At 39.8% G+C, this 21,646-nt stretch overlaps 1 protein-coding gene across 5 annotated transcripts in view; it reads left to right on the forward strand.

Annotated features, from left to right (window-relative positions):
• ACE (angiotensin I converting enzyme) overlaps positions 1-16,999 on the forward strand; it is a 52,599-nt gene extending 35,600 nt beyond the window's left edge. For 3 of the 5 annotated variants that reach the window (XM_018555199.1, XM_018555197.1, XM_018555198.1), the window contains 14 exons: positions 440-651; positions 1,949-2,085; positions 3,545-3,703; positions 3,877-3,961; positions 4,622-4,765; positions 4,964-5,155; positions 6,053-6,150; positions 7,320-7,489; positions 10,811-11,034; positions 11,395-11,539; positions 13,038-13,136; positions 13,820-13,942; positions 15,445-15,626; positions 16,473-16,999. In XM_018555199.1, the coding sequence (XP_018410701.1) occupies positions 440-651; positions 1,949-2,085; positions 3,545-3,703; positions 3,877-3,961; positions 4,622-4,765; positions 4,964-5,155; positions 6,053-6,150; positions 7,320-7,489; positions 10,811-11,034; positions 11,395-11,539; positions 13,038-13,136; positions 13,820-13,942; positions 15,445-15,626; positions 16,473-16,693 (2,191 nt within the window). In that variant the 3' untranslated portion in view covers positions 16,694-16,999. The remainder of the gene's footprint in view (positions 1-439; positions 652-1,948; positions 2,086-3,544; positions 3,704-3,876; positions 3,962-4,621; positions 4,766-4,963; positions 5,156-6,052; positions 6,151-7,319; positions 7,490-10,810; positions 11,035-11,394; positions 11,540-13,037; positions 13,137-13,819; positions 13,943-15,444; positions 15,627-16,472) is intronic. The other 2 variants (XM_018555200.1, XM_018555201.1) reach the window with 2 other exon arrangements.
• The last annotated feature ends 4,647 nt before the right edge of the window (positions 17,000-21,646 follow it).

Consider the following 21,646-nt stretch of genomic DNA (forward strand, 5'->3'; position numbering starts at 1 on the left):
CTCTCTCTTTGACCCTCTCTCTTTGTCTCTCTCTCTCTTTGTCTCTCTCTCTCTCTCTCTTTGTCTCCCTCTCTCTTTGACTCTCTCTCTCTTTGTCTCTCCCTCCTCTCTTTGTCTCTCTCTCTCTCTCTCTCTTTGTCTCTCTCTCTTTGTCTCTGCCTCTCTTTGTCTCCCTTTGCCTCTCTCCTTTTGCCTCTCTCTCTTTGCCTCTCTCTTTGCCCCCCTCTCTCTCTTTGCCCCCCCTCTCTCTCTCTCTTTGCCCCCCCTCTCTCTATCTCTCGCTTTGCCCCCCCCCTCGCACTCTCTTTGACCCTCTCTCTCTCTTTTGTTTCTCTCTCTTTGTCTCTCTCTCTCTCTCTTTGCCTCTCTCTCTAGTATATTTTACTAAATACAATTGTGCTATTCATCGCTAATAAGGAATGCCTCCTTCTCTTCCTAGTAATGTCCTACGTTCAGGTTCTTCTAGGACTTGGCAGGAAGTTCTGAAAGACATGGCTGGAACAGACAAAATGGACGTTGGGCCACTGTTGGAATATTTTGAGCCAGTGACTAACTGGTTGAAAGAGCAGAACGCTAAAACAAATGAAACTCTTGGTTGGACAGATTTTTCCTGGAGACCACCTTTGCCTGATGGATATCCTGGAGACATTGGTGAGCCCCAATAGTCACTCCATTTCTATTATCTGCACTGTAACATGAACCGCTGTACTGTGTAAATTAACTTACATGGTAGCTCAAAAGTGTGGCCCTATGCATCATAACCAATCACCAATGTGTGCACACACAAATTATCTCATTTAAAAAAAAAAGAAATTTGCAGTAAGCGAAATTCAAAATGGAACGCCAAACAAAAACAGAGAGTATGTGGAGTTTTTGAGCTACCAAAGGATTATTTTTTAATTTTATTTTTTTAGCATAAACCGTGAGCTCTCCATTATTTTCGGGTTCAGCTATCTAGCCTCCTGTGACACCTGCATGGCGATTTTTAGATCAGCGTCTCTCAATCCTAAGATCCTTACCTTGATAGCGGTTTCCAGTATAGATTTTGAGATGACACAGTCAAAACAAAGGAAAAAATGTAGAGTACCCCCTTTCACATCAGCAACCCCGTTTTCCATCACAGTTTCCCTCCCCCCCATCAGATTCCTCCTTTCACATCAGAAAGTCCCCTGCACATCAAAGCCCTGCTTTGTAATCATCACCCCAGTGCGACTGTGGCAGCATGGCAGGTCTGGAAAGAGGAAGAATTCTGTCTTCTGAATGCTGGGGGAGGCGTTGCCTTGTTGTCTAATGATCAGGCAGGTAAAACAGGAAGGAGTGTGGTGTCCCCTGGCCCTAGTGAGTAGGGGCATAACTCTTTGGGCCTTTGCACAGTCTAAAAAGGTCATATAATATTGATTACTGATATTTTAACCCTTAGGTGTTGGGTTCTTATTTTTGGGATGATAATTTTTGTTCCTGGGGAAATTTCCCCTCTGTTTTGTGCACAGTGGATTTTCCCCATTCTCATTACAACAGCCTCTATGCACAGATACTGTTAGATGGGATAGAAAAGAGAATGGAATTGGCTTAACTAAAGTGTGTTTATGGCCAGAAAACAAACAAACCTACTTCTCTATAATACATCCACATTTCCTAACAATAACGTGCAGCAAGTAAAGAAAAATAACTATTGATATTGATTTAAAATGTGTCAGATCTAAGCTCCCAATTTCCTGAAGTGTGCTGACCACATAGTGCCTGTTCTGCTTGACTACAGAACACCTCCCCCCATATGTTATGGAGATGAAAGGGGGAAGTGTTCTCTAATAAAGCAAAGGAAACTGGATGGGTCTTACCAGCATTGTTTTGAATTCAGGGCTGATGCTGTAAAGTCAAAGCCTTGCTTTAATATTGTGAGGGGAAATTGACAACATAACTACAGTTATTTTTATTTTTTAATTTCTAGATAAAAATGCTAATGAGAGGCAGGCACAAGATTTCTTAGGCGAGTACAACACTACAGCAGAGCAGGTGTGGAATGATTATACTGAGGCGTCATGGGCTTATAACACCAACATCACAGAACACAACAACCAAGTCATGGTAAGAAAAAGAGACAGGACCTTTTTTGTTGCTTTTATGTCAAAACTGGCCATAAACCTGACCGTATAGTCACTTCATATGATGAATTAGCCTCGTGTATGCTGGTAACAGACACCGTTTCATGTGACAAAAAGGGAAAGTTGGTCTGGGCAAGTGAAAATGTTGCCTTTTAAGCTGGCCATACAGTACAGATTAGTAGGAGTAGGAATAGGTTTTTAATGTGAATTTGAAGAAATGGGGGAGATAACACATAAAGACATAGTGTGTGCATAGTGTATGGACCTGGTTATGGTCCAAGGCCACTGCCTCTCTGGTCGCGATGTATGTGCTGTTGGGACGCCTCTTTAAAAAAAATGGCAATCTCACTTGAAGGTTTGTCCAGGTTGTTTATTTAAATGGATATCTCAGATACAGCAAAAACGTTTTAGTAAAATCAACCTCCACCTTTTTCAGGGCTTGAGCAACAATAATAAGTAGCTGATTCAGGAAAAGCAGTACGTACTTTGAAGCCTGAATTGGGGATGGAGGAGCACTTAGTGTCAGCATAACCTGTTTGCAACGAGGACCGATCCTGTCCTCACTGCAAACATGATGAACCCTAAAGCGAGATTTTTATTTTTTTCAAGAGGCGCTCCTAACCACACATCCATAGTTTTTTAGTGACTCTCAGTATTGAAGTGAGTGACCACCAGACGAAGAGCATTTCTGCTCTAAAATATAAAGGAACTACATTGAAAGAAAAATGTGCTTCTTATAGGATTTAATATCTTCATTTTATTACCCTTAAAAGGATTCCCTCTGCTGCCATCTTGTAATATGTTTATATTGCTAGAAAATACTTTGAGCCAGGTATGTCATAAATCAGCACAATTAACACAAATGCTGCTTCTTTTAAATGCCTTAAGAAGAATTTACACAGCCACCGAAGTAAAAACTCAGATTGTTTGTTGCACTTTGAAGTAATCTCCTGCAGTGTGGGAATTTAATATGCTGACATGAAGTAACCTATATAGCTGAGGAACATCCTATACAGTCAGATGGAAAAGGACAGTCGGCCCAGAGTGGATAAGACTCAGGCAGTATTTGTTCACATCCTAAGGGTAATAATAAGTATTTTGCTAGTGTGCAATTAAAGTTTATGCTGTCACAACGTCCTATAATATATACAGTATGCTACATTATGGGTGTTTAGCAGCACCTTTTTATTTGAAATCAGCTTGGACAACTGGGAAATCCTCATTGTGCCCTACCTCTGGTCGTAACTTCTCAGTGGACAGGGTAATGGGGGGCCCCATGTTCTAGCTGTGTGTGTGGTGGTTTTGTTTTTTGTTTTTTTCTAGGTCTAAAAGGTTTTGCAAATGTATCCCAAACAACATAAGTTATAGTTGGGTAGTAAGCAGGTCTGTGAAGCAAGCAATTTAGATTGTCATTGTGTAATATTTCTAATCATTCATTACAGCTGGACAAAAACCTAGCAATGTCCAGTCACACTCTACAGTATGGAAGACAGGCCAGAAACTTTGACTACAGTGATTTCCAGAGTCCAGAGGTAAAGCGACTATTGAAGAAGCTCAGTGATATTGATAAAGCAGCTCTGTCAGAAGCCGAGCAGAAAGAGGTAATTGTACATGTGAAGAAACAATATGACCTTACCATTCTTGCCTACCAGTGTGATAACTGGACAGAGCAGGAAATACAAAATATTATGTAGCTATATAGTTGGCCAAGGTTGCCTATTGCTCTTAAAATTACAAATATATCCTTTTTGTTTTTTCTTTTTTTTTTCTCCAGTACAATCAAATTGTTTCTGAAATGGAAACCATCTACAGCAAGGCAACAGTATGCAAAGATGGCAAATGCATGCCTCTGGATCCAGGTAGGACTATGATGTATTTCTGGATAAAACACTCCTTAGAAGAAATCATTATTCACAGTACAGATCAGTGATATAAATCAATTATGTAAATGAGCATAGATGGATGCAGCTTTCCATTTTTCTAAACAGAAATCTGTAACATCTTGCACTCTTCAAATGAGGTAATAGGCAGACCTGATAGTGTCACTGTAATGTTGGGTATTCAGGAACACATTTGACTTTTATAGACAGGCTTGTATCAAGCTATCCTGAAGAACAGGAACCATAGAATGATGATACTCAGTTCAGCGTGATCATTACCCTCCTTTTCCCCATTAGCTGACGTATGTGTCACTCCTTTTACCCCATTGGCTGATTTCTGTCAGTTATTTTTCCCCATTGCCACTGTTATATAATTGCAGACAGCAGAGTTGAGAAACAAGCTCAGCCAGGTTTGGAAAGCGATAGTCTAAATATTTTTAGTACAGCCCTTATATTGTTCAAAACAGGCAAATTGTCTGTTTTTCTAGCTAGAACCTGCCATACAGAACCTGTGACATGCCTTTCTATATTACTAGGAAGGAAGTAGTTTTCCTAGTGTCACTGCTTTATTTCTCATTTAATTGTGACTGGACTGTGCGTGGCCTGTTAACTAAATGCAGCCCTTGCTTTTGTTCCAAGATCTGACTGCACTTCTTGCCAAGTCGCGTGACTATGATGAACTGCTGTGGGCATGGAAAGGTTGGCGAGATTCTTCTGGCAAAAAAATGCGCAACCTCTACAAGAGATATGTAGAGCTGGGTAACAAGGCAGCAGTACTTAATGGTAAGAGAGATCCCATATCTGACTTACTCTGTTTCTCTGTCAAACTGTTTTAATCCTCTACACATTGTCCTTTTGTTCTCTCTCCACGTCTCAGCACAGAGATTTGTAGAGACATATTCACAAACTTTAACTTTGTAGCATATACCAGAGATAATTTACTGCCTATTTGCATGCATACATCCTTATTTACTTACCCAGATCATGCAGATAATGGTGCATACTGGAGGTCATGGTATGAGACACCAACTTTGGAAAGTGATGTTGAGAGGCTTTATCATGAGCTGCAGCCTCTTTATCTCAACCTGCACGCTTATGTACGCCGGGCCCTCTACAAGAAATATGGAGACAAGAAAATCAACCTTAAAGGACCCCTTCCTGCCCATCTGCTTGGTGAGATCTCTGTTGATTTTTAATCAGTTTGAGAACATTGATATACTAGTACAAAAACAATTTAATTTTGGTATCTGACTAGCATTTACTACACTAATAAACACTCTAGCAGCAGGTTAAGGTGCCAGTGTTGCAATCTGCCAGTATATTTGTGGGAGGAAGGCACCTGAAGGAAACATGCAAATGTGGGAAGAACATATGGACAGATAATGTCCTTAGAGGGATCTGAACCAGGCAACCACAGCTGCAACATGAGTTTTAACTAAGTGGCCACCAGGCAGTCCTAGGGGTTTGTGTGACCCACATGGAGATCTACTCCCCTGCAAGGGTAGCCATCCATTCTAAACACAGGAAGTATCGGTCTCTGAAAGAGTAAATAGCCACTTCATCAGTTGAAACTTTGGTCTAAAGTACTGTATGCCTCTGGCATTCACTAAAATGGCAGCTCCTAGATTCATTATTCCAAAGGAATGGGAAAGCTCTGTTTTTTAATCATGTAGGCTTGGCTGTTAAAACAGTTATCTTAATCATAGACTGCATAAACATAGTATGAGGAAGTTAATTACTGTCTTAGTTTTCTTTAGTTTTGCCATAAGTAGTGAGGGTGATGTTAACCCCCAATGCAGATGCATGTTATGATGACACCAGTGAAATGGTTAGGCTGCTAAGTTTAGTGTAAACCACAATGTTCTGAGATGAGTGAAATTTAAGCCTTTCATCTATGCTATGCAACCTAGCCTACCTAGCTCCCATGGTATAAGCCAAACAATATGGATACACACAGGTCTCGAGTAGCTGCCCAACTGCATGAAATGTTCAACTTTAACAGAAGGTTAAATTGAATTAATTTAACTAGGGTTTGCATTACTTATGTACTCCATTTTTGCCTTTTTTTAGGTAACATGTGGGCCCAGTCATGGTCCAATATATTTGATCTTGTTGTTCCATATCCTAATGCAGCACAAGTGGATGCCACACCAGCAATGGTGGCTCAGGTGAGTGACTGGGAGACCTATGATAGGACCATGCAAAGCACTTAATTCTGTTAAGAACGGCAGAAAAGAGCTGATTGCTACACAAAGTTCTCCTTATAGTCAGCAGCTTATAAGACTGCCAAATCTCCAGGGCTGATTGAAATGCCTACCAAAACAGGGATGCATGTGGAAAATGCTGCTTTTCCACCTATGAAGGACTTAAACGTGGCAAAGTACACCTATAATCTTTAAAATGCCTCTTTAACCTCTTGCCGTCCGCCCGTAGTAAAAAAACAGACGGACGGCACTGCTGCATTTGCGGGTTGCCGTCCCCAGACGACAATTATTTTCTGCTCGCGCGCGCCCCCTAGCGGGCACGCACGGGCAGAAAAGACCCAGAAAGTGATTAACTTAATACAAATCTGATCAATGAGAGAACTTTTTTTTATTTTTTTAGTGTAATGTTTGTAAATATGGAAATGCATGGGGCCATATTTTGCTCATTATGTAGGCAAGCTGTGGTTCCTGCCTGTGCAAGTGATAATGTTGCTGTTTCCCTTTCTCCATGCAAGTCTGTAGATCAGTAAAAATGAAAAACCTTCTGTAAGGAGATTTCAATTGCCTGAATACAGATACAGTAAACTCCCCATTACCCTGCATTCAAGCGACCAGCACTCTCAAGCAACTGGCAAAAAAAATTGAAAATCTATATGTCATCTGGGGTTTTTTTTTTTTTTTTTTTTACTCTGGTGGCTTGTTGCACACTAAAAAATATAGTTGGCAACTTAATTTATTTGGTTGCTATCGAAATTCTTTGTTTACAACTCGCTGTCGCCGCAGGCTACATTCCGCACCTGGTAGCTAGATTCCGCAGTTGGCAGCAGAATGTAAACAATGAGAAACATTAGCCAGCCTGCTATTGGATATTTCAAATTGCAATAGTAGGCCGGCTATTGCACCCGCTCACTGAGCAGAGGAGCGGACCTGAGAGAGAACTTGCCTAGGTGTGAACAGGGACTAACTCTCAAGCAACCAGATACTACAGTTACCTGACATCTACTGATCTCTGCGGTTGTTGGATAACTGGGAGTTTACTGAGCATTGTATATTGGAAAAGAGACTACAAATGCAGATGGTAGTCTACATGTGATATTGAAGCTGTAGCTTTCACCGATTTGTTTTTCTCCCAGAAATGGACCGCAAAAAAGATGTTTGAGGAATCAGACAGATTCTTTACCTCTCTAGGACTCCTTCCTATGCCTCCAGAATTCTGGGAAAAATCCATGATTGAGAAACCTGCTGACAGAGATGTGGTTTGCCATGCATCTGCTTGGGACTTCTACAACCGAAAAGATTTCAGGTATGGTTATGATAATCCACAATTGGGTTATAGAGACTCAGTTTGGTTAACCAATCTGATTTACTGTATGTAAAAAACAGACAGTATGTGTGTTAAGAGCGCTACCACTGTTTGAGTGCAATTAACCAGTTGACATCCGCGGTGTTAAACCCCCTTCCCATCCAGTACTTTGACTGACATTTATTCCGTCATGCAGCGCTGTACTGAAATGAATTTTATACCCTTTTTTGGGGACAGATAGAGCTTTCTTTTGGTGGTATTTATTCACCACTGGGGTTTTTATTTTTTTACTATATTAAGGAAAAATCACCGAAATTTTTTTTTAAAAACGTTTCCCCTATACTAAATGATAAAACATTTATTATTACCCAATTTATCGGTAAAATATAAAAGACGGGGTTACGTCGGGTAAAAAGACACCAAACATGTCAAGCCTTAAAATTGCGTGCGCGCGCAAAACCTCAAAAAACGATAATACCCAAAATTGGCCATAGGCGACGCTTTAAAAGCTGTTACCGCTCATCAGTTTAGTGTTATCAGTGATTGATGGCCCTAAAATGATTGCATCGGCTGAGACAGTAATAGGGGTCTAATACAGTAGTTGAGGGTGTCGGTATTGAGGACAGAAAAGCGCTACGCGTTTCGAGGCTATGCCTCTTTGTCAAGCTCGGGTGAAAGTAGAAGGAACAGATTAGCGGGAAAACCGCAATTTAATTTTGAACTGTACAGAGTTCGCCCTCACCCACAACTATTTCTCTTTCTTGGGCAAATTTTATCATTTACATCATCACAAGTAACCACGTTAAACCAACAGGAGGCAATTCCTACCTACACTTTAAGAGTTGTCACCACCCTAGGTGGAAGAAAAACATACCTAAGAGCCAATTTTGTAGACTCAGAAGGAATTGCACCCAGAGCACTGACTATGCCACTTCTAGCCAACTCCTCCTCAGCAAATTTAGAGAAAAGGAATATCCAGAGGAAATCATCTTGGAGGCCTTTTCCAGCTATTCTGTAACGGACCAACCTGCGGGACCCACAAGGCCTCACTCTGCCAGGGATGACAAGAACATACGCTTCATCACTACCTTTAACAACAGGTTTACAGCGATACAAAAAAGTAACCCGCAAACATTGGCATATCCTACAAAAAGACCCCAGATTGGGCCCTCATTTACCAACCAATCCGTCTATCAACTTCAGAAAGTCCAGGTGTATCAAAAATATGGTAGGCCTGAGTCGAGCTTTCGTAGGCCCAGAAGCCCGTCCCAAACATTTTTTATTCGACAATAGAACTGGAGTATTCCAGTGTAAAAAAACCTAGATGTCTGACATGCCAGTTCATCCAGCATGGTCAAACAAAGTTCTATGACAATCTTCACAATCTCTACATCATCAAACAATTTATAACGTGCTCACATGATCACGTAGTTTATGGATTTAATGCCCATGTGGTCTCATCTATGTGGGTCGGACAATTAGACCTCTACGGGCTTTAATAGGCGACCACAGACGCCTGATAGAAAAAGGAGACGTAGAACCTAGCGTCCCTCAACACTTTACTTTCAAGCACAATAAAAGTATCCAAGATCTCAAGTGTTCGCTATCGAACACATTCCTAACCATCTATCGTCATCTGAAAGGTTCCATCTCCTCTGCAAAAGAGAGACCTATTGGATCTACAAACTTAATACCCTGGTTCCAATAGGTCTCAACGAGGAGATAGAAATTCATACTATTCTATAAGCCAATAAAATTATTAATACCCCTTGGCTCATTTTTAATTATTTTTAATGCTTTTCTCATACATTAGTTTTTAGTTGCATCTGATATGGAAAATGACACCAATATCACCTCTTTTTACTTTTTATTTCTTACACAGTCTTTATGATTAAATTGATATCAATAATATGTGTCCCACTCGTTTTTAACTAACCTTTTGAATAACATTTGTTTAGTGTGCTTAATGTTTAACTTTTACATTTGTTTAAATTCGTTTGTTTTTCATTTTACCCTTCCGTTATTGGATTGCTAGCGAGATACGATCTGCTGGCTCAGAATAAGATGCTACTCGAGACTAATATGGGCGGTTTGCTACGCCTGTCCCGCCCCTCCACTCTCATACTCCTATCAGTACAAGGCCACGAGTGCTATCCCCGCCCAGCTGTCAGTTTTTTAAATCGCTGTTTTCCCACTAATCTGTTCCTTCTACTTTCACCCGAGCTTGACAAAGAGGCATAGCCTCGAAACGCGTAGCACTTTTCTGTCCTCAATACCGACACCCTCAACTACTGTATTAGACCCCCTATTACTGTCTCAGCCGAAGTCCGCTCCCCACGACTTTGTCGCTCCATCCCCTGAGACCTCTGACAGAGAGACGGCACCAGACTACTACGATCACACAGCACAGAATTTACAGTGTCTTTGGCCGCAACGGCTCAGCCTGGCCAGCTGAGTTTCCTTGCGGCAGACATCTGCACTTATGTCCTCAGCCGTCCATACCACTGGGCTTCACTTGTCCAGATCTGTCATAGTGTTTCCATCGGACCATCTCCAAGGCTCCCCAGGACATCCAATAGTGAGTCACTTTGTATCCGGTTCATCCTATGTGTGAAACAGTATTGTTACATTTTATGATTGTTTAATTGCACTTTAACTTTTAGTTTTATACTTGGGACAGTATATAACAATGGTCAATAATGAATTAGATTTAGTGTCGATTAAGTTTGCTGTGCAGAGAATTTTGAAGTAGTAGGACTCGTGCCCACTAAAAAGTCAAATCAAAATGTAAAAAGCCAGCAATGTCATGAAAATGCACATCTGAGGTTTACTTAATTTTACTTTGCTTGTACATTGGATTTAATAAATAAAACAAATTGAAAAAAATGCAGTGGGGTGGAGCTAACCATTCCCGTTCTGCTAAAAATGTGTTTGTCAGTGTTCCTATCACTTCATGTCCTTTTTATAGGTAGTCAAGGAAAATCTCTCCAACAGTGACACAAATGGCAATAAAAACCTGAAAAGGGCCCTAAACCTTCTCTGCCCAATCCAAAATCAAATACAAAGTTTTATCTAGAGTTGGGCTTTAAAGTGTTTTTACCAACATGTTAATGTTTGTCAATAAACATGTGTTTACGATAGAGGATGATTGCTATGCGGTTTGGTAACAGTCTGAGTTATGGGTGAAATCACAAAACCATGAATCTGTGAGCAAGTAAAGTTGTATTACAAAGACGCCAGTGTGCTTTGGGCAGCTTTAGATAATACTTATAATGGTGCACCAAAAAAACGCTTAAATCATTTGATGGTCTTCTCTTTCAGAATCAAGCAATGCACAGTAGTCACCATGGATGACCTTATCACTGTCCACCATGAAATGGGTCATGTTGAGTACTTCCTGCAGTACAAAGATAAACCAGTTTCCTTCAGAGAAGGAGCCAACCCTGGCTTTCATGAGGCTATCGGAGATGTATTAGCCCTGTCTGTTTCTACTCCTAAGCATCTCAACAGCATTGGGCTTCTGGACAAAGTTGAGGACAATAAAGGTATGACACATAGGAACATTTATTTCAGGTATTAATATAGCGTGGACAATTTATACAGCACTTTACATAGTTGCACATTCATATCAGTCCCTACCCTCAGTCTAAAATGATCCTGTTTGAAAAGTTATTGATATATATAAAGTGTGTGTGTGTGTATATATATTGTGAACTGAAATTTATATTTAGAAATTCAAATCTACAGTGTCTTTAAGGATTGCACCAAAAATAAAAAGTTTGATATAAACTCTACAGGTAAATGCAGAAAGGATATCAAATTTCCAGATAGGGTTACCATTTCAGGATTTAGTTGTTTGTAACAGAACATACAATGTGCACCTAACTTTAAATATCTCTTACTAGAGAGTGACATCAACTATCTTATGAGTATTGCACTGGATAAAATAGCCTTCCTACCCTTTGGATACCTGATGGACCAATGGCGTTGGAAAGTGTTTGATGGAAGAACTCCAGATTCAGAATATAACCAGCAGTGGTGGAATCTAAGGTATGATCTTATACATTTAACTGTTATAGCATTTTCAAATGGTGATGCTTTACAGATTAACATAAGGTTGGTGCTCCAGCAAAAACTTTTTTTTATTATTCTGGATAGAGTGAGGCTACAACCTTTTGTTGGATTTTTTTTTTATGCAGGCTCTGATCCGTCTCAATGGGACAGATAGTAAAGGAGAAATGTGAAAGTTGTCATCAGAACAGGAATAAGATGTGTAATCTCATAAAGGGTACACCATTTCTATTGGCAATCTCCAAAGGTGGAATTTCACCTCACTTTGGGGATATTTCTTTCAAATCTAAAGGAGAGTAAGTGAAAAGGTTAGAAGAAGGGACATAACTGGCAAAAAAACATGATGGTGGTTCTAACTCTTTCCCATTCTGCCCCCTCCCTCCCCGGCAAGATTTCACTTTAACTCTTTAACACTTCAACTGAGGTGTGTTTTTCTATCGACCACTTCTATCAGAAGCTGGGGTAGGAGTAAATATTCAATCTTTGGTATGGAAAGATTAGTACTGCTGTCCATTTTGTTAAGGCAGTTTTCCTTCCTGTCCCACTGACAATGTTTTTACGAGACGGGAATTAAGAAAAAATGTGCTACAGGGAGACGGACAAAAATAAAAATCTACTGGGGGTTCTAGCCTTCTCCTACTCTTAAAAAAAAAAGCGTAGGAGAAGGCTAGAGAGTGCTGGAGAGTACCCCTATAGTTTTGGCTTGACCTACATTTTAAGGTGTGACTGTGAAGAGTAGCGTCTCTATGGCAAACACTTTCACAGACAAACACAAATTACCAAAATGTAGAGGGTAACTACTGTTATAAAGAAAAGTAGCAAAGCCCTCTTCCTACTTAAACAGACCTCGGATGCTGACTGAACCCAAGTTGCAATTCCAGACAGGTATTGCATTAGGCTCAAACAGTGGAGTGGAATTTCTAACAGGTTTCCATTCACCACCATGAGCCCAACATTGTCTCTACAATAAAAGAAAAAAAAAAGTTACATCGAGGGATCGAAAATTGGCATGTACGGCATAGGCCAGGAAAGTGTATACACTGGATCTAAGGTCTGTATTTCTCTTTACATTTTCAACGCAGAAAGAGAACTTTGGTTCATTTTTCTGTAACAGTACAGTTACTTTTTAAAGTTAAATCCCTAGAAAGTGGTTATATACACAGCAGAAATACATATATGTAAAATGTCTTCTGTACCAAAGAGTTTGTAATCCTGTTCAGCTTAGCAAGGTCGGTTTCCTTCACTGTTAAGCAGTACAGTTTGGTTACTTACCTGTTCCAGCATGCAATGGAGGGCATGATAGGTATTTAAAATAATGGGAAATTCTTGTATTTATACTATTTTGTATTTAAAAATATTTAACTGGCGGTACTTTAGATCATTCTGGATTTCAGGTTTACATGTTTGAGGTTTCTTTCTTTTTTTTTTCTTTTGATTTAAAAATGTCTTACATAATATAACCATTTTATTATCCTAGACTGAAATATCAGGGGTTGTGTCCTCCAGTCTTGAGGTCTGAAGATGATTTTGACCCTGGGGCAAAATTCCACATTCCTGCCAATGTCCCATACATCAGGTAACAGATTTCCTAGGTGGAGTGGTTTTGCATTATAGTGTGTCTTTAATCCAGGGATTAGCTTTCCAATTTTTTTTTTGGGGGGGGGGGGGGTAGCTTTATGCTGCAACATGGTTAATTCTGCAGAGGACCTAGCTTTCTGAAATAAATGGCCAGAGTAAAAGTGAGGTTTTACCCAATGACTTTTCTTTAAGAAAATGATATACAAAAAAACTATAGGTTAATAGGAGCATACATGTCAATCTTCCCAGAAGTAGATTATGTATCACACTGTCCCCAAGAAAGAAAACAATACATGGATATGCAGCAGTTTACCAATCTGGCACCACCGGAAATAATGGTCCAGTTTAGGAGCCATTTAAAACAATTGTGTGCAACATCCAGGTATAGACTAGTAGGATTTTTCAGCTCAATGAAGCTCCCAGTGGTAGATATGGAGATTTTACTAAAGGCAAAAAAGCTGCAGACTGCTCTGCAGTAGCACCATGACTGTACTAAGGGAATATGGGATTTGCCATTACAAAAAAACAAAACATATTTTTGTAGATAATCTGGGCCATAGAGTTTTTAGCGTTTCACAATTTTCAGCAATACTAGCCTACAAAAAAAACAACCAAACACCACAGTTTCCATACATTGCTGCTCTTCATAGAGTAACATAGCTTTTTTTTTCTGGTTTCAAGGTATTTCATCAGCTTCGTCATTCAGTTCCAGTTCCACGAGGCTTTGTGTAATGCAGCCAAACAGACTGGGCCCCTCCACACCTGTGATATTTATCAATCCTTGGAGGCTGGAAAGTTGCTTGGGTAAGATAAGTAGTTAGTGCAACATTATGTGTTCCATGAATGTTTCTGCACTTTAGCTGTATTCATGTGTTTGTATTAATGGTACTTTGCATGTGTGATGTCCAAAGGTCTCACCTTATTTCATTCATAGCCATTGGAGTAAGAACCAATTACTATGCTTTGCATCAGAGGAACTGAGGGTTAAGGGCCTTTGTGAACTCCCAATTCTTCCAATCTGAATTGTCAGAGTTGTAAATGCCACTTCATTTTAAAAATAATTGCACTCCATGGATCTTACATTACATGTCCAAGCTTTATTGTCATCCACCTACTGGTATACACCACATGGCACTCACCATTGTAAGAGAAACCCACTCACGCGTTTTATATATAATATATATAATCAGTGGTGGAACTACCAGGGTCACCGAGGTCGCAGCTGTGACCGGGCACAGGAGTTCCGCCACTTAGAGGGGCCCCAAGACAGGAGGACGGGGCCCGTAGTAAACGCTGATTACCAGGATATTTAATATCCCGGAAACCGCTAATATCAGTACCAGGACCTCTTCCTCCTGTCCTGGGCTCTGCATGCTTCACGCTGCTCCCCTCACCTTCTTCCGGGCGCAACGTGAAGAATGATCGAGCCAACGCAGCAGCCAATGAGTGGGAAGCGGGTTATCCCCGCCCCCTCATCACACAGAACTGCTGCCGACCGTAGATCTGCCTGTGTTCTATGGAAAGCTCCAACTCCCTGGGTGTCAGAGGCGTGCTGCTGACACGAAGAGGGAGTTATAGGGAGCTGAGATTATGAAGGGGACATGTGAGAGGAGAGTGTGGGGTCAGGGAGCTGGAAGCTGGGGATGAGAAGGGGGAAAGCAAGAGGAGGGGGTTTGTTTTGATTTTTTTTTTTTTTAAGTATCTCCTTTTTCTGGGGGGGCTTCATGGATTCTTGCACCGGGGCCCGGAGGTCACTAGTTACGCCTCTGCATATAATATTAGCCAAGAATATTATCAACAAACAGAACATATAATTGTTGAAAGCAGAGGAGGTTTAGAATGTCTTTTCTCTGCAAAACTGCTACTATGCAATTATCATAAATGGGAAAGTGAACTTGAACTGTAATATTGCACTGACCATAAAAGCAAGTCAGCATTCATTAGAAGGAATCTGGACAGATTTTTAGTAGTAGCCATTGCTAACTTATTTTAGGGAGAACAATCTGGAAATATCTTCGTTGCTAAACCCCAGAAGTAAACTTCTCATATATTTCCATTTTGGTCTTTACAACTATACCATTGAAAGCATTTTGTTTAAATCTGTTTGAAAAGTTCTGGATCAGGGACTCACTATTCTAGTCCTAGAGCCTGCACCTTTAAAAACAAGTCGACAACATCTGCTCCCCTATTTCTGTGATGACAGAGGCTCTTCTTGTTACCTGTTTTATGTTACCTATTGGCTGCAAATCATTGATTGACTGACTGACTGACTGACTGAGGCTTATCAATGTTTTCTACATCTGCAGAGATGCCATGAAGTTGGGTTACAGCAAGCCTTGGCCGGACGTGATGGAAGTTATTACTGGACAGAGAAATATGTCCGCTAATGCCCTCCTTAAATACTTTGAGCCTTTGACCAACTGGCTAATTGAGCAAAATCAAAACAATAAAGAAACCCTTGGCTGGCCAGAATACAACTGGAGTCCAGGTAGGTACTAGTCATACCCAATTTCGTGGTTCATGCTGAATGCTTGGAACTCCATTTAACAGGGTTTCCAGGAAAAATATTAGAATTCTATTTGAATGTTGCTATCTGGAGCTATCACTACCTACCGCAGTTCCACGTCAGCAACATTTGGACCTTTGCCTCATTGTTTATACTGTTTGGCTGACTGAGGTTTAATAACCTAGATAAGGTGATTATCAGAAAAGAGCCATTACATTTTATTAGCACTCTGATACCAAATCTCATCACCAAACAAACAAGTGGAGTTTTATAAACATGTTCTACTGGCAGGTAAAATCTATTATTCCAACTCTTGGTCTTGATAAATTTTGGAAGCTGCGAAGTGGCGGGTGTCCTTTTGGTGTTGCTACACAAAAATGTATTACGGCATTTCCACTTTTGATGGAAATCCTGTATTTAGAGAAATATGTAGGCTGTAAATGTTGACCCCCCCCCTCATTCTGAAAATGCTAGTTATGTGGTTGTTATGGTGATCCGGTGACTTCAATACACTAGCAGTCACTGAGCTAGAATGCATCTGCATATCAGAAGTCCTGTATGAAATGATGTGGACTAAGGTGGGATATTTTAAAGGTATACTGCATGTATATGTATAATTTTTTTCAACACCAGAGTTATCTCTAGCAGTTTAATTATTCATAGTGGTTGTAAGCCAGAGAGAGCAAGTTATCTAGCATTTTTAGATCGAGTTCAGGCATGGTAGCCTCCATGTTTGTCGCTATACAGGTTTTTTACAAGGCTATAAATATTGTGACAATGTTTAAACAAATTCAGCAGCATTTACTTATATAATTTCCTCCGTTTTAGTTCTTAATGAAGCCACATCAGCCACACCAGCCACACCAACCACACCATCAAAAGTCGACTTCTTAGGAATGAAATTGGACAACGGGCAAGCGGCAGCAGGAGCCTGGGTCCTCTTAGCTCTTGGAATAGTTCTGGTCCTCACAACCATTTTCTTAGGTGTCAAGTTCTCAAAAGTAAAACGTAAGACGAAGAAATCCACCTCTGAACTGGAACTGAAATAACCAAGCACCACCACCACCCAGCAAGGGGACCTTTGTAATAGTACGATTTCCAGTATTCCAAGACTTGGACACTTTTAGTGTGCAAGTAACATCACAAATCTTGTTGACTATGCAAAGAACTTCATCCTTGGAAGATCAATCAACTAGCTTTTTCAAAGCCAAATTTTAGGATGAACTTTTACACAGGTGCTTAAGGGAAGGGAGGTTTGGGGCAAATGGGGAAAGATTCAAATTGTTATTAGAATAATTGTGTCAGATCTTTTCTCCAGCAATGGGAGCAATAAATATTGTAAGAGGAAACTTTAAAACTTTGTCTCCAGTTTTGAAAGTTTTCCTGCTAAATCCTGATCGCTATTTTGTGATTTAAAGAAATATTTGAGGATGCAGCTAATAAAAGAATCAATCTAAAGGAATGTCCAAAATAGGAGGTAAATTATTTAACCTTATTTCAAGCTGGATGGTGAATGAGCGTTATAAGTGGCCGATGCTATTGTTTTTTTCCAATGGGATTACTGAATGGGAACTGCTTGCAGTCAAATAACAGATCTAAGAAACGAAAACACTCAGGAGCTTTGTGTGGCCACTTCTACTTGTTAGAATGCCAGAGTACAAACACAACATCATTATCATAAAATGATTCCATCAGCATAGAAATGTGCGTTGTACCACTACTGACTATTTTTGAGGAGGCAAACTCCACAGCTGTGTTAGTATCTAACCTCAGCCATGCGTTTATACATCGTCACTGACCCAGAAAAAGCCTGCAGCCAGTAAAATCACTATTCCCCACCTGCATACTTATTTTGTATTGTCTAAACAAAATAGAATAAGCTGTTCAAAACAGCTATCAATTTATTATGACATGATAAAAAGCTCTGACTTTTTGTACCAGTCAGAAGCTGGCATTGCTTAGTTCACATGCCCTCTAGATTGGGGGATGTAGAATCAATGAGTTGCACTGGTGTACAAAAATAAGTACAGAAGACCCCCACACATACACACGCATTGACAACATGCCCAAGCGTTCAGGCAATGTGTGTTTAATTCTGTTAATCTATTGGCACTTTAAAAAAAAAAAAAGCTCATTGCCCAGTTGCAGCATCTGAGCTGTTCTGTTGGAACTGTACTTATTACCTAGTAATTACGTTTGTTTTTTTTTTACCCAAAACAGAATGTAAATCAAAAAAAAAGTTTTTAGGCGTTGCATCTCTAGTTTCAACTTTTTGACATAATCCAGGTAGAGTTGTATGAGCTTTTATCTTTGTGTTGGTAGTAGCAAGTTGGGAACACACTGGTTTCTGGTATCTCTCTGGTGATGAGAGATGCCCACCAGAATTCCTGATGGCAGTACAAAGCTATATGATGTCAGGCTTCACTCGTTATTTTTCCATATTGTAGAACAAAATGCTAATGAGTTAAGCTGCGAAAAAGTGAAGCTTTCATTGTATGATGCTGTGTAGGAGGGACAGAGACGTAATCTTTTGCACACGAGTCTTTAGGTACCTATACATATGAACACTACTTCATCTGATGAAATTCTCACATCTGCTGTGGGAGAGCAGATAAAAAACAGCCGGAGAAAAAGGCAATGAGACCAGTCAAAACTGTCTGGCCAATGTCCACTAAAACTAAAATTTGGTAGCCATTCACATCCACACTGTTGCTAGTTACAGTTCTTGCAAATATCAAGCTGTGAATGGCCACAGACACATATATTTGCTAAGTTTCTCCTGTTAATCAGATCATTCCTTTGATAAACTTTTTGTATATGAGCCTAGCCTGAGGGAAACGGAAGCCCATCTGTCCTGACAGCTGTGATGGAGCAAACTTTGGAAATGATGGAGAGGCCTGTCTGTTGTTGGGCCATTCAAGACTGTTCTTGCTGTAATAAAAGAAATGTCACTGACATCTAATTGGGTCAGGGGTACTGTTCAGCGCCAAGCCTTATTATGAACACAGTAGGAGCAAGTAGCCAACGATCCCACCGATCTGTAATGATGAGCAGACAGCTGCTAGCTCTGACACCGAATCCCAAGCTACCGTATAAAACACATGCTCTTGCTAAATGAGCAAATCAATTATTCACACAGCATGCCAAAAATGTGTTGCTGTCCAAACTTTACTTTTCACACTAGCATTAGGAATCGGTTATTATCTGAACGATTCACAAAGCTACGGTGAGGAATGGCTAAGCATAATCCAAGACAAAAAGAAGGAGATTCCTAATCTGTCAAATTACGGACAGCTCACAAGGCCAACCAGTTTAAAAGGAATTGGTTGTCTGTCTGGCTTTAACTTTCTTGGTGGTTCACTATTATTTACCTGTGATAAGGGTGGGGCAATGCAATCTTGGTCAAAATGAGCATGTACAGTATATTTAGGTCACCATGCTTCCATATAATGATTTTGTTGTGGCTGGACTTGCAGAAGGGACCCAAAGGTATTTATTTATACTTTAAGTGGGTGAGATGGGTCCTGGGACCCCTTCCCCTGTCATATATCTAGATGCAAATTGTTAAAAAGGGAATGCGTTTTTTTGCTTGGCCAGCAGTAGCGTGGGTGGAGTCAAAAACCGGTCATGGACAGGGGCTCTTTGGAAACTCTGCACCACTGCTTCAATTCTGTCAGTGGTTGTTCTTACTAGCTAGCACGGTCATGTCAATGGGTAGTCCTACCAAAGGACCCTTTTACCAGTTCAAATTATGTGAAAACATATTTATTTTACCATTTAGATTTAATATCTTACAGATAGCTTACCTGAATACTTATGATCCCCATTCTATTTACCTTGTATTAATCTACAGTTAACTGTTTAGGGGTAGCACCCTTTTTTGTTTTCACTATAAAGAGGTTGATGGTTTAATTTAACTATCTATCTACTGGGGGCTTATGTTGAATTGGTGACCATACAAAGTTCACATTATAGGGGGATGTTATGTGGCAAAGCCGCTAAACCAATCCAAGTGAAAAGGCTGTTATTTTTTTTAGGGGAGGTGTTTTGTTTTTGTGTTTTTTTTCCCCTTTGTTTAGTTGAACATTTTTTTGAAAATTTACGGTAATTGTGATGGCCTTGACTTGGCTAACTACTTATAACGTATTATTATTATCAACCCCCAAAACCATAGTCCAACTTTGATTTCAGAATAGACAAATGGAGCATAAATTGATTTATTTCATAATCGCTTTATAAATAAGACTGCTCACAATGAGATGATTTTAATAGGTTTAAAATAGTGTATCTAAAGTACAGAGGATCTTCAGCAGGTGGCACTGTCACCCTTTCCTTGCAAGTGATAGCCAGCAATTATACTGAACAGAACAGGAAAGACTAAATGATGTAAGACCAGTCATGTTCTTGCTTTCAGATTTCTAAATTAGAAAATAAAAGGCACATTGTAGATGCTTGGAGCAGCAATATTTTCAGTTCAGACACCTTCTTACATGGGATCCAATATGTTCCTACAAGATAGGGATACACTTACACAGATGGAATTCTATATTCTTTAGTTGAAAGAAGCAATGTAAAGTTTATGCAAAAGACAATAATAGCCTCTCTTTAACCCTGTGCAGCTTCAGTGTAGTGCATGTATAGAGAAGGCTAAAAGTGCAATAGGGCATTCATGAGCTGGTGTATAGGGTTTCTACTATCCTGATCAGACTGTCCATGTGAAAGGGACCTAATAAGTCTGCACACATACCCAAGTTCTGCTTCTGCCTTCACTTGCCAGTGGTCAGATCAGACAAAGTAAAAGAAAAAATCTAAACTAAAATGTATAAATCCCATGGTTTGATGCTGCCCTCTGTTTTGGCCTTAGTGTCTTAGAGTGTGTGTGTGTGTGTGTGTGTATATATATATATATATGTATGGATGGCAACTTCAAATTACAAAAATGCTTTATTGGATCCACACCACAGCCACCATGCAGATCACTGATGGACCCTGTGTTGGACCCATAAGGTTCCCAGATCTTTATGGTGACTGATATGCAGACATAAAACATATTTTAATGTAAGAAGATGGTGTGCTTGGGAGAGATACTCTATATTGTATGTATGGACCCATTTATTTTAAGTGAGACCATCAGTAAACTAAAATGTACAGAATTCCCTTTTCCTTTAATCTGTAGCTCTGAATAATATAAGTAAATCACATAAAACTGCTCAAGCATAAATTGGGTGCAGAGATTGCTTGGAGGAATAACAAGACTCTCTATAGTTCAGGTAATGTTTTGTTATTTCAACATAAACCTTCTCCACAGGCTCTGAGTATTCTACCCAGCTGGAGCTTTGCAAATGAACAATACAACATCCTGCTTCCAACACTCTGGATTTACAATAATTGTGTAATAATGTAACATGGTTCTTACAGAGTGCCTCTCCAATTGAGCCTTTTTGTACCAATCTTAAACAGCTCTACAAAATTATCAGCAAATAGTAGATGTCGCTGAATAAGGGTTCTCTTTGGACATCTATAAAATACAACACTCCAAATATAAGAGACTTTCTCATAATTTTTAACTAGAAGATCTACAAGCTTTGTGAGCACAGAGCTTTATTCACGTGGGAGCAATCCTGCAATATTGTTTTTACCGATGCCATTCCTTTATATGGCATAAACTCCTTTTTTCCACTACAAACTAGATTACTGTCTATTGAGGATGAATTGGATATGTGTTAAAGCTAGCAATAGCTGGCATGACCACAACCTAAAATTACTCCGTCAATACACAGCTCTGTGAGGACTGTACACAGCTAAGGCTTTAGCAGTGGAACCAACTATATGCCAGGAGATGTCTAGCTCCTGCAAATATGATTTATCAAATAACTTTTTTTTTTAAACCCTTATCCTTAACTGTGAATCATGATGCAGGGAGTATTGTAGATCAAATTTTCACTGTCAAGGCCTAGGTGGAATACAATCACTGTGAATGAATATTATATTGCCAGTTGTAT

Source organism: Nanorana parkeri, unplaced genomic scaffold (genome assembly GCF_000935625.1).
Source record: "Nanorana parkeri isolate BGI_ZX_2015 unplaced genomic scaffold, ASM93562v1 scaffold187, whole genome shotgun sequence".
In the NCBI taxonomy this organism is placed as follows: Eukaryota; Metazoa; Chordata; class Amphibia; order Anura; family Dicroglossidae; genus Nanorana; species Nanorana parkeri.